This window comes from Triticum aestivum, chromosome 5D (assembly GCF_018294505.1).
Source record: "Triticum aestivum cultivar Chinese Spring chromosome 5D, IWGSC CS RefSeq v2.1, whole genome shotgun sequence".
NCBI lineage: Eukaryota > Viridiplantae > Streptophyta > Magnoliopsida > Poales > Poaceae > Triticum > Triticum aestivum.
Window position 1 is genome coordinate 524,130,228 of NC_057808.1, and position 12,762 is coordinate 524,142,989.

General features: G+C 48.0%; 1 protein-coding gene across 1 annotated transcript; it reads left to right on the forward strand.

Moving 5' to 3' along the window:
- The first annotated feature begins 9,077 nt into the window (after positions 1-9,077).
- On the forward strand, positions 9,078-10,809 carry LOC123123450 (amino acid transporter ANT1). The gene is made up of 2 exons (XM_044543957.1): positions 9,078-9,510; positions 9,713-10,809. Exons 1-2 carry the CDS (start codon positions 9,313-9,315, stop codon positions 10,781-10,783), a joined length of 1,269 nt encoding a protein of 422 aa, XP_044399892.1. The 5' UTR covers positions 9,078-9,312; the 3' UTR covers positions 10,784-10,809.
- The last annotated feature ends 1,953 nt before the right edge of the window (positions 10,810-12,762 follow it).

Sequence of the window (12,762 nt, forward strand, 5' to 3'; positions counted from 1 at the left end):
GTTCATGGGGCATGTGAGAACCAAGGTGATAGGAAAGCGAGAGGTATGCATTATATCGGATCGCCATCATGGGATTCTCAAAGCAATAGACGTTGATATTCCCGGTCTTCCAAAGCTTCAACACCGTTGGTGCATGAGACACTTTGTTGCAAACTTTTACCGGGCATGCAAGAGCAAGGAGTTTTGCAAAGACCTTACCCTTGTTTGCGTTGCATTCAATACCGACACATTCAAAAGCCGATATGATAAACTCATCAAGGCTTTGGAGAAGAACAAAGGGGGGAAAGAATTCTTGCTTAGGCATTTTCCGGATAAAGAAAAGTGGTCACGCGCTTACGATGAAGGAGGTATGCGATATGGGGACATGACAAGTAACATGGTAGAATGCTTCAACAATGTGTTGAAGGGTGTCCGTTCCTTGCCGGTGACCGCAATACTAAGTACACTTTCATCAAGCTCAACGAGTACTTCCTAAAGCATTCTGAAAGCACGGCCAAGTGGATTGGCGAAAAGATGGACTATCCATTCAAGGTTCAGGATTGGTTGTTGCATCAAGCGCGCAAGTCTTCCAAACAACAAGTGATCAAATATAATGAAAAAGAAATGATCTATCAAATCGATGAGCCGGGTGGGACAACAAGGGACGGCAGATCTTGTGGTGGAGTTGCTTACGAGGTGCACCTCAAAACCCGTTGGTGCCAGTGTGAGAGGCCACACAAGTATCATTGGCCTTGATCGCATTTGATGACCGCAACACGGGCGAGAAACTTGCTCGTATCCGATGGCACAACAGTGCGGTTGCACGAGTTCACATTAGAATGAACAAGGTTGACGTGGGCGCCTCGGTTTAATCCTTTCCTTGATGCCTCACAGTGACCTGAGTATCGTGGCCCAGACATTGTGCCAGATCCCGCACTCACGGTGCCTATGAGGGGGAGAAGAAGAAAGAAGAGTTTCAGGAGTGACATGGATGATCTAGCTGGATACACCGGAATGAAGCAATTTGGTAGTGGTCATTTCATGGAGGCACCGGACACCAACAATTGTGGAGAATGCAACAAAACAGGACACAACGTTAGGAGATGCACGAAGAAACCTAAAACCAACACGGGCACTAGTCAAACACGTGAAGGGAGGACTAGCCTTGGAGGGGGCCGTGGCCATGGAGGAAGGACTAGCCTTGGAGGGGGGCGTGGCCGTGGAGGAAGGACTAGCCTTGGAGGGGGGCGTGGCCGTGGAGGAAGGACTAGCCTTGGAGGGGGGCGTGGCCGTGGATCTGGTGGTTCTAGGACACGTCGGGTTGATAGGGGAAGGCCTATCGACGTGTTGCTCAATCCGGATGGTTGAAATAATGTGAATGGTACTACTTTATTTGCCTCTTTACATGTCAATGTGTTCATATTTTGCCTCTTTACATGTCAATGTGTTCATATTTTGACTTAACATCTTTATTTGTTGTAGGCATGGCTTCATCCGGTTCCATGACGAGGCCACCGTGTGCTAACCAAGAAGACATGCCACACAAGTGGAAGGACGCATCTTTGGACAAGGTGAAGGAGAAAGATGTGAAGATTCCGCCATGTTGGTGTGGAGATGTTTGCAAGGTGAAGGAGTCCATCGACCGAAAGAAGTCATGGACGGAAGGAAGGAGATATTTTGTTTGCCCCAATTATGCTTACGATCGTGCGCTTCCAACTAACGCCTATGACCTTCCACCGGTATGCTAGAGAAGTAACATGTTACTCTAAAATGTGTGTCAACACTAATATCCGTTTTATGTGTAGTCACCGCCTCCTCTATGCAAGTACTTCACCTGGATAGATCATGAAGTGCCAAAAGATGTCCAAAAGGACCAATATGAAGATTGTCTTAGGCGCCAGCGGCTGTTCGAAGAAAGGTTTCAAAGAGGCTTGGAGGAAGAGCGTCGTTAGAAAGAGAGGATGGAGCGGAAGCAACGCGAGGAGGGGAGGGCACGCCAAGCGAAGCTTTCTCGTGAGGAGGAGAGGGCGAGAAAGCTTGCAAAAGCTCGCAAGGCACAAGAGGAGGATGAGGCACGTGACAAGAAGGGGAAATGGCCCCGTATGACTCAGTAAAGCCTTCGCTTCGGTGGACTCGTCATGTAACCGGATGAAGCCATGCCAAATTTATCATGAACTATGTAGTACTAAGGCAAGAAGCCATGTGTCGTGAACTTGTCGTGAATGAATTTGCCATTTGTATTAAATTTGGTGTGGAGATGTTTGCAAGTGTCGTGAGAACTTCAGTTTGTCAGCATATTCTGTGATTTGTCATGATTCTTATTTAAAAACTGTTGTGCTGAGAAGAGGGATAGAACAGAGGATAGCTCTGTTTCTAAGCTGCCCCCTACCGCCACAGACCCTGGCGGTAGGGGGGATACTTGTTGTGACGAAGAAAATAAACACCCTGGCGGTAGGATTAACCCTACCGCCACAGCCTCGGGCGGTAGGTTGCAGGATCCTACCGCCAGGGACCATGGCGGTAGGGGGGGTAAACTTTCTGTGACCAAAAAAACGAGCACCCTGGCGGTAGGCTTAGCCAGGGTGCTCGTTTTTGGTCACAGAAAGTTTAACCCCCCTACCGCCATGGTCCCTGGCGGTAGGATCCTGCAACCTACTGCCAGAGGCTGTGGCGGTAGGATTTGAACCCTCTCCTCTCCTCTGTTCTGCCCCTTCTGTCGAATGTTATAATAATATACCCACTTCTATCAAATATTAGAACGATTATCTCGCAAGCATATACATAACTCAACTCAAAATAGTTCATTACATCCACGAATAACACATGTTCAAACTAATTAAAACATGACCCGGTTCGGATGACATCGGTTGAAACTAATAGCTCAAGCTCAACGGCACATTTTCTAAATAGGTAACATATTTCTCATACTTATCAGACGTTCAATTTGATCGTCACGCGCTTGATTACGCTTCAGTTGAAAGTCGGTGGATCCTGCCCAATGACCCAACACACCATTCGTTTCACGGAACCAGGCCCATGTAGCACGGCGGGCGGGATTCTCTGACACGCCTTGTTTGATTGCCCATCCTATGACCTGGCCGGGTTTCCTCAAGTCCATCTCACGGAATTCTTCTTTGCTTGCAGTGAACGCAATCTCAATTGCCAAAGCGTGTCTGCAAGCATATTCCCGGTCTTCCAGCTCATCAAGCATCCTCTCTTTCTCCTTCACAAGCTTTCGGAAAGCTTTTTTCTCCTTAGCATCAGAAGGTTCCTCGATAACGTGATACTTGCTGAAATCCTTCATGGCCTCATTTGCCTCATCGCAAATCTTCAACCATGCTTCACATTCCCTCTTCAAGCGACGTTGTCGCTCCGACATGACCATCTCACACGCTATGTTCATAGTCATGGATCGAATGTCCATCCTACATGAATATACGGGTTTAAAATGACATAGACCAAAACACAAAATAAATTCAGTGCAGTACAACACTTGGTTACTTCATATGACATACAACACCAAGTTCTTAATGAGTTCAAATGTTAAGGGTACAAGTCATATAGTTCAAATGACGACCAAGCAAAGGGTACATGTCATTACAGTCCAAATGACAAAGATTACATAGCCTCATGCAATTCTATGTGGCGTGCGGTCCCGGGTTGCAACAAATAACATCATTTCTTTCTTTGACCCATGCCCAACGAGAAGCCCGCTTCTCGTCCGACGAGAATGGTTGGCGAACTAACCAATCAATGACCTGGCCATGATTTCCCATGTCTATCTCAGCATATTCTTCCCTTGTCGCACACAATGCAATTTGCATTGCAAGGTCACGCCTACAATTTTTTTCCGCCGTCTTGGGCTTGGTGATCTGCCTCTGCTTTTTTTGATAAAATTTTCAGAACGGTCTTTAGTGAAATAATGATGTGAAAGGGCCCTACAGTCCGCATTCAACGCATCAATGGCTTCCATCCACAAGTTCATCTTTTCCTCAATCAATTCGCGTTCACGGTTCGCCGCCGCCTCAGCGGAACCTTCAAAGAAAACGAACGGTGCCATCCTACATTTCAAAAAGTTGCTATTAAAGTAACTTAGGTTTAATTGCTTTTTTAAGCCTAACCCAACCCCAATTATGTACACTAAGACTAGCACTAGATCTAGGTACACAAACTATTCTACAAGCAATTCTAAGCACATCATACATAAGGATATCACAAACATAAACCTAAATGGATCATAGTAATTTATTTGACCACACCAAAATGATGAACTAGGGTTTGCAACCAAATGAGCAAATGGAAACTAAACAAAGTTATCAACCAATCAAAATGAGAGGAAATGAGAGAGCTACCTTGGGTAATGAAAATGGTAAGAATCCACCGGAGAAATCTCAAACAAATCAGAGAGATTTGGGAGGCTCTTGTGTTTCAAAGAGAGAGGGGGAGACTTGAGCTCGGTGGAGAGGTGAAGTGGCCTGAATGAGTGGTTGAGGAGGGGGTATCCATCCCCTCCCCACCTTATCCACCACACAGGACCCTACCACCAGAGGAGCTGGCGGTAGGCTTCAGAACCCTACCGCCAGGGCCCATGGCGGTAGGCCCTTTTCCACGTCAGCACGCGCCAACGGCCGTTAGTCGTCGTCAAAGGGCCTACCACCAGGGCTGATGGAAGTAGGACGTGCAAACCTACCGCCAGCCCCCCTGGCGATAGGCAAAAGGGTCAGATCCCGAAATATTTTCAAACGGGGGTCAGATCCTGAATTTGTTAGCAAAAAGGGTCAAAACACAAAATTTCGCCTATTCTGGTCGCTGGTTTGTGATGTTTGTTTGCCGGGCTTGTTTGTGGGCTCGGTTGTCCTTTGCCTATTGTTTTCTGTGGTGGGCTTGACTGGTTTGGGCTGGCTTGCGTTGATTTTTGTATCTCCTTTTCTTTTTGTTTTTGCATAAATATTTAAAGGGAAAGAAAAAGAATAACAAGAACAATAAAAGGCCTAACTATGGAAAAGGGAACATGCCCCCCCCCCCCCCCACGTGACCAAGAAAGAGAAACGGTAGCGTTACACACAAACCAGTGAAAATGAAATTACAGAACGCTAGAAGTGACACACAGGCTTAAAAAACGAAAATAACTATAAGTGATAGAACGCTAGAAGTGGTAGAAAGGATATTGCTGGAGAAAATAAAATGAGAAAGGGGTGAATGACGGTCTTGTTTTCTGCAAACCAGTATAAGTGGTATAACACTCGAATGTAAACCAGTACGCCACGAGTGCTAAAACAAAAAAACACAACAAAATAAAATAGTTAGAAAGGGGTAAATGACAAAAACTCAGAAATGATGAAACGGTTTTCAGTTCTTTGTGCCTGGAATGACTATGATCGTTTAATAAAAAGAAAAGGAAGCTAAAAAATTCAAGAAAAAATCAACTGAGGATGACCTTTTCAACTTAATAAAAAAAGATATAATAGAATTACTTTAGTCGCATTTATACGCAAGTGGGCCTATGGGCGGCGCAGAACAAGGACAAACACCCGCCCGCTTCCCACGGTTGCGAATCGAGAATAGACATGTAAAAAAACTTCGACGTGAGTTTCTTTGCACAAAAAATCCTACGATAAAAAAAAATCCCATAGGGGATCTCGCCTTAGGATGTTTCTTCACGTAGTGGAGAATAAACATAAAAATGATAAAAAAAATGAAAACACCTCTGTTCGGACCCCCCCCCCCCAATTGCAAGCGCCACATGCTGCACAAGCTTTTAGTTGTTGCAAAAAAACAATACAATGAAAAAACATCCCCACACCCCACGGGATGTCGTCTTACGTGTTGATTTGCAGCAGAAAAAACAAAAAAGCTAAAATCAAAATGCCTCAGCCGCTCCTCCCTCCTACACCCCCACCGGATTTAGACAACAAGAACACACACACTCACTCCCCTTCCCCCCTCTAACTAGTTGTGGCTGACCAACACGGCGCTACAAAAAGTAACTGCCCCCACATGACACGACAAAAACAAGAAAAAAAGAGTGGGCTAAAAAGCAAACAAAATGGGGGAAAAGAAGACAATTTAAAGTGTGTGTCCCATGTTGAACACATGGAGTTGCAGCCAAGGGCGACACTTGCAGTGTCATGCCTAGTGGCAGACATGCAACTGACCTACATGCCTCCTCATCTAGTTGTAGTTGTGTCGTACCCCTTTGCAATGATAGGCGGGGTATACCACATGCAGTTGCAACTCTAGTGGTGGACATGCAATTGGGTAACATCTCTCCCTCCAGTTACAGTTATGATGTATTCCTTGCAGGTGTAGGTTGGTTACGACACATGCAGTTGCAACTCTAGTGGTGGACATGCAACTGGCCAACATCCTCCTCCACTACAATTGCAATCGTGTTGTTGTAGTTGCAGGTGAGTTAAGACTTCCGGCCCCAAGTTGCAGCCGTCTTTAAGTTACAGTTGAGGGCGACACTTGGAGTTGCGTACATAGTGGAGACATGCAAATCCCCTCCCCCGAAAGAACATAACCCTCAGTTGCTGTCGCGTTGAATGCATGTAGTTGCAGTCGTGGGCAACACTTGTAGTTGCATGCCTAGTGCCAGACATGCAACTGCCCCCTTTCTCGATAGCACTACACTAAGTTGCAGTCGTGTTTGAAGATGTGCAGTTGCAGTTAGGGCGATAATTGCAGTTGTGTGACTTGTGATAGACATGCAATTCTCTCTCCCTCGACAAAACACCACTAAGTTGTAGTCGCGTTGAAGATATGCAGTTGCAGTCGGGGGCGTTGATTGCAATTGCATGCCTAAGATAGACATGAATTATCTCTCCCTCGATAAAACACAACTAAGTTGCAATCGCATTGAAGACATGTAGTTTCAGTCGAGGGCGGCACTTGCAGTTGTGTGCATATTGTGGCAAACATGCAACCTACCCCTCCCTGACAAACACCACTAAGTTGCAGTCGTGTTGAAGACATGAAGTTGCAGTCGAGGGTGACATTTGTAGTTGCGTGCTAGTGGCTAACATGCAATTGCTCACCCACAACAAACACAACTAAGTTGCAGTCGCGTTGAAGACATGCAATTTCAGTCGGGGGCGACACTTGTAGTTGTGTGCCTAGTGATAGACATGCAACTGCCTCCCTCACCCCCAAGGACAAAACAGACCAAGTTGCAGTCACTTTGAAGACATACAGTTGCAGTCGGGGCTAGCACTTGCAGTTGCATGCCTAGTGGCAGACATGCAACCGCCCCCTCCCCGATAAACACCACTAAGTTGCAATTGCTTTGAAGACATGCAGTTGCAGTCGGGGACGACACTTGCAGTTGTGTGTCTAGTGGCAGCTATGCAATTTATCCCCCTTCTCCTGCAGATAAAACACCACTAAGTTGCAGTCGGGGTGACACTTGGAGTTGCATGCCTAGTGGCCGACATGCAACCGCAACCACTCCTCCGACAAACATCAGTAAGTCGGTCGCATTGAAGACATGCAGTTTCAGGCAGGGGCGACACTTGCAGTTGCGTGCCTAGTAGCAAACATGCAACTGCCCCCTCATCCCCCGAAAAAACACAACTAAGTTGCAGCCGCGTTGAAAACTTGTAGGTGCAGTCGGGGGCGACACTTGCGCCGCGATAAATCACCACTGAGTCACAGTCTCATTGAAAACAATTGCATTCAGGCGCGACAAATAGCACTTATGTGTCTAGTGGCAGACATGCAACTGCCCTCCCCTCCCCTTCTTCTTTTCATGTGGATTAGGACACTTGTAGTTGTGCATCCACACTAAGAAGTGCAACTGGGCATGGCAATTTCACTAAAAAATGCATATTTCAGTGGCCTCGGATTTTGGGTGTTTTTCCACATGGATGGAAAATAATAAATTTCAAAAAAATAAAAAAAAGTTAAATTATAAAACGCCCTGGCATATTCCCAATCTCATCCACACACACGCCATCCCACTTGCGGTCGTGTTATACCCTTTGCAATTGTACACGGGTTTGGATGCATGAATTAGTTGCACACGCGTTATACCCCTGCAGTTGCATGTGGGTTTTAAGTAAATTGGACGTGAGATATTATTGAGAAAAAGAAAAGAAAAAGCAAATGCTTCTATATCAACCCCATGTGGAAAAAAATAGGTAAAAACATGATAATTTTTTGGGTGACAAAAAAAATGATCGAAAGGCAACATACAAATAAGCAAATAAAATAAAAATCCATGTAAAAAAATAAAACAACGAGGGAGAATAAAAATTGTTCATGCTTGTCAAAATGTATGTGCTACAAAATTTTAGATGTATATTGAAAAGAAGTAACATAAAAAAAGAAATAGAAATAAAAGTAAAAGGAGCCGAATAGAAAAAAATACATAGTAAATACACTAAATGGAAAAGGAAAAGGAAATACAAAAAAAAGGAAAAAGGCTAGATTTTTATAAAGCAGGGAAAAAGCTAGGCAAGACAAGTACACGAGTACACAAACATAGTGAGCTGCCCAGTAAGATTTCACTGTAAGATAGAGAAAAAAATAAAAGAAGAAAGAAAATACAAATATTTACATGGAAGACCTATGAGAAAAAGAAAACGGGAAAACGGCAAGCCAGAGTCCATAGCCCAGACAAGAAAGCAAGTTAAGAAGCCCATACATAAAGGAAGGCAGACAACCTCTCCGCTGCCAGCCTCAGCCCGTACGTGTTTTAACAAGAGGTATACAACAGCGACAAACAGCGATCAAATTCAATTAGCACAGCTAGTCTCGTCGACTGAGACTTCGCACCCGTCAAAAAAAAGTCTCAGTCGACTGAGATTTAGCAGCGCCCAATATAAATTGCAAAAAAAAAATTGATTTGCCATTGTCAAAAAAGAGGGTGTATTAAAACATGCTGTGCTAAACTCTGACCTGGCTATCTTTCGCTCGCTCATACTTACCCCGTATATAATGACAAAGGAAAGTGTGCCGTGTGTGATTCCCCAGCCTATTATTAACCCATTTTCCACCGGAAAAATCGTTGACGATCTGAAACGACATGATCCATCCATCCACCTAAGTTAGATCCATCCTAACCAAAACCACTTGGAAAACCCTGCACGGCGTGCACCATGTGTTTTCCCCACGCAACCCGACAGCGTCCAGCGCGAACCCCCCATACGCCACCACCTACCGACGCGACGCGTCGTCATCATCACCAGTGATCCATCCTCATTCTCCTCCAAGAACCCGGTGGAACGTCGCGAGATCGCCGGCCATGCCTTCTCTCGCTGAGCAGCGCTCTGACTGATCTTAAGCTGCGGCTCCGAGACTGGCTCGCTGCTTAGCCCGTCGGACCATCCCTCCATGACGCCGGAGGTGAAGGTGCCGCTGCTGGAGGGGCGGGGCGCCACGCCCGCACAGACGCTGGGGAACATCGTCGTGTCCATCGTCGGCACCGGCGTGCTCGGCCTGCCCTTCGCCTTCCGCACCGCCGGGTGGCTCGCCGGCGCCCTCGGCGTCGCCGGCGCCGGCGCCGCCACCTTCTACTGCATGCTCCTCCTGGTCAGTACCCATTTGCTCCTTCTCCAGTCCCCTCTGTTTCGATACAGTATCATTTCTTGGATTTCATATAGGACTCAACAAGCTTCACTTCGTTTTAGTATACCGTGACTGGTTATTCAGCTTGATCTGCTCAGTCGATTAGCCTCATCGTCAAGATTAGTCACGCATTCGCAGTTGAATTTAGTCGTTGTTCGTTCTGAAGCTGGATTGCAGGGACAAGCTGCGGGAGCAAGAAACAGAGGAGGACGGACTCGGAGTTGAGCAGCGCTGCCATGGCGGCAACTACACCTACGGGGATCTGGGCGAGCGAGGCTTCGGCCCCATCGGTAGGTACTTCACGGAGGCCATCATCATCATCGGCCAGACCGGCGGCAGCGTGGCCTACCTCGTCTTCATCGGCCAGAACCTCAGCTCCGTGCTCCCCGCGCTCTCGCCGCCCGCGGTCGTCCTGGCGCTCCTGCTGCCGGCCGAGATCGCGCTCTCGTTCGTCCGCTCCCTCTCCGCGCTGGCGCCCTTCAGCATCCTCGCCGACGCCTGCACCGTGCTGGCCGTGGCCGCCGTCGTCAAGGAGGACGTCCAGCTCCTGGCCGAGCGCGGGCGCCCGTTCGCCGGCCGGAGCGCGTTCGCTGGGCTCTGGGGCGTGCCGTTCGCCTGCGGCGTCGCCGTGTTCTGCTTCGAGGGGTTCTGCCTCACGCTGGCGCTGGAGGCGTCCATGTCGAACCGGGGCAGGTTCCGGCCGGTGCTCTTCCAGGCCATCGTCGGGGTCACTGTCGTCTACGTCGGCTTCGGCGTCTGCGGCTACCTCGCCTACGGCGACGCCACCCGGGACATCGTCACCCTCAACCTCCCGGACAACTGGTCCACCGCCGCCGTGAAGGTGGTGCTGTGCGTCGGGCTGGCGCTGACGTTCGCGGTGATGATGTACCCGATCCACGAGATCGTGGAGGCGCGGCTGCTGGCGCCGGGCGGGTGGGTGCGGAGGCGCTGCGGCGGCGTGGTCCAGCGGGCGGCGCTGCACCTGAGCCGCGTGGCGGTGGTGGCGGCGCTGGCCGCGATAGCGTGCTTCGTGCCGGCGTTCGGGGACTTCGTCGCGTTCGTGGGGAGCACGGTGTGCGCGCTGCTCTCCTTCGTGCTGCCGGCGCTCTTCCACCTCCGCTTCGTGGGGCCGACGGCGAGCCCGTGGGCGCTGGCGGTGGACTACTTTTTGTTGCTCGCCGGTCTGGTGTTTGCTGGCCACGGGATGTATACGGTGTTGGCACCGAGTGACAGTTAGAAAATGCTCATCAATTTCGTACAGTACACACACGCGCACAAAAAAGAGTGAATTACCGTCCAAATTACTCCCTCCGTCCAGAAATATTTATTGGAGAAATGGATAAAAATGGATGTATCTAGAACTAAAATACATCTAGATACATCCATTGCTCCGACAAGTATTTTCGGACGGAGTGGGTAGTTAACAAAGACGTGCAAAACCAAAGAGCGTCGTCTCTTTTAATCCACTGGTGGGTTTTACATGCGCCATCATGTTTTGTTAACACTCACCAGTGGATGAGGATCCCCAACTAAATGCACCTTGCCCACCGGCTTCATAAGTGCAAAACTCCATCCCTCCTTTTTAAGTTCGACATTCACGAGGCTTTTGATTCAGGCAAATGGGAGTACATCATTGATCTCCTGTGGGAGAGTGTTCCCAAGCAATTTTAGAGTCCGGAACTTTGGATTGTAGCCCTCCTTTGCCCCTCATCTTCGAGGATCCTTTGAGCAAGGGTCTTTCCCTCTCTATTTGGCAACACAAGAAGGTGGATCTTCAATTCCTTGAGGATAAAGTTGCGAGCAAGTTGGTCACCAACGAAGGCCAAACCATTACCACCATTGGACGAACGGCCCTTGTCAAGTCCGTCATCACCTCCCAAGCGGTCTACTTCATCACACCACTTGTTATTTTGCAATTACTCTAAATAATGTCAACAAGCTTGAAAGTATTTCCTTTAGTCCGACTCGAATAGGACGGCGGGTGCAAAATGCAAGGTGAATTGGGTGGTCGTTTGTCGGTTGCATGAATATGGTGATCTAGGGGTCCTCAACACCGACAAGTTTGTGCAAGTCGTGCGCTTGAGATGGCCTTGGTATGAGTGGACGGAGCTGGATGCGGGTTGGAATGGGAAATCTGTGTGAAGAAGAGGATCTAAATTTCTTCTATTCCTCAACAACCATCACCGTGGGGAACGGTGCAAAAAATCTTTTGGGACTCTCCTTGGATCCTCGGGCGGAAGCCCAAGGACGTTGCTTCGCTCAACTTTGAGGCTTCCTTGAGAAAGAATTGCAAGGTGTGTAGGCCCTTAAGAACAACGCGGGGATCCTCAAGATCAACCCTTCCACCATCGTTTCCATCGAGCACATCCGTCGATTTTTCACCCTTTGGATGCTTGTGAACGATGTCCATCTTGATGAGCTCTCCGATGATGCCATTGTGTGGAAGCACGCGGTTAGTGGGCACTACTCTGAGGCCTCCGCATACAAAGCACAATTCATAGGCATGGTTCTTTCTCCCATGGATCAAATGGTTTGGAAGGTTTGGACACCACCAAAAGCTAATTTATTTGCTTGGCTGTCTATTCAAGATAGAATTTGGACCACCGATAGGTTGGCTGATCGAGGCTGGCCAAATTAGGGTCTTTGTCTCAGTTGCAAGAGGGTGCAAGAACACGCATGACATCTCTTTCTCAAATACCGCTACACCATAAGGCTTTGGAACTCGGTCATTGAGAATTTTTGCCTTGAGCACATGGACACTTCCTCGTGGCATTTGGAGGGATCCATCAAAGGATTGGTGGACAAGTTAAACTGGCGCCGACACCCCCCATACAAAGCCATGACCTCACTCGCCATGCTTGTGTCATGGATCATTTGGAATGAGAGGAATGCCCGAGTGTTTCGTCACAAGAGCGCTCCATCGCCAATCTTGGTCAATTCCGTTAGTGAGGCAAACCTTTGGGTCACCACCAGAGCAAAGTAATTATGGTCAATTGTTCTGCGAGAATAATCATTCATGTGGTGTAAGGGGGTCAATTGTAATCATCTCTTTCGTCTCCTAAATTAATAGATGAGACAAATCTTTTGCCTCCATTTGGAGAGAAAAATAGCCCATAGGCAGTGGTATACTAGTTTACAGAGCGAGAGGAGAGGTAGAGGCGACAAGACATAGCAGCCTCTTTACTAAACCCAAAAATTCAGAGTGAAAAATCCGAG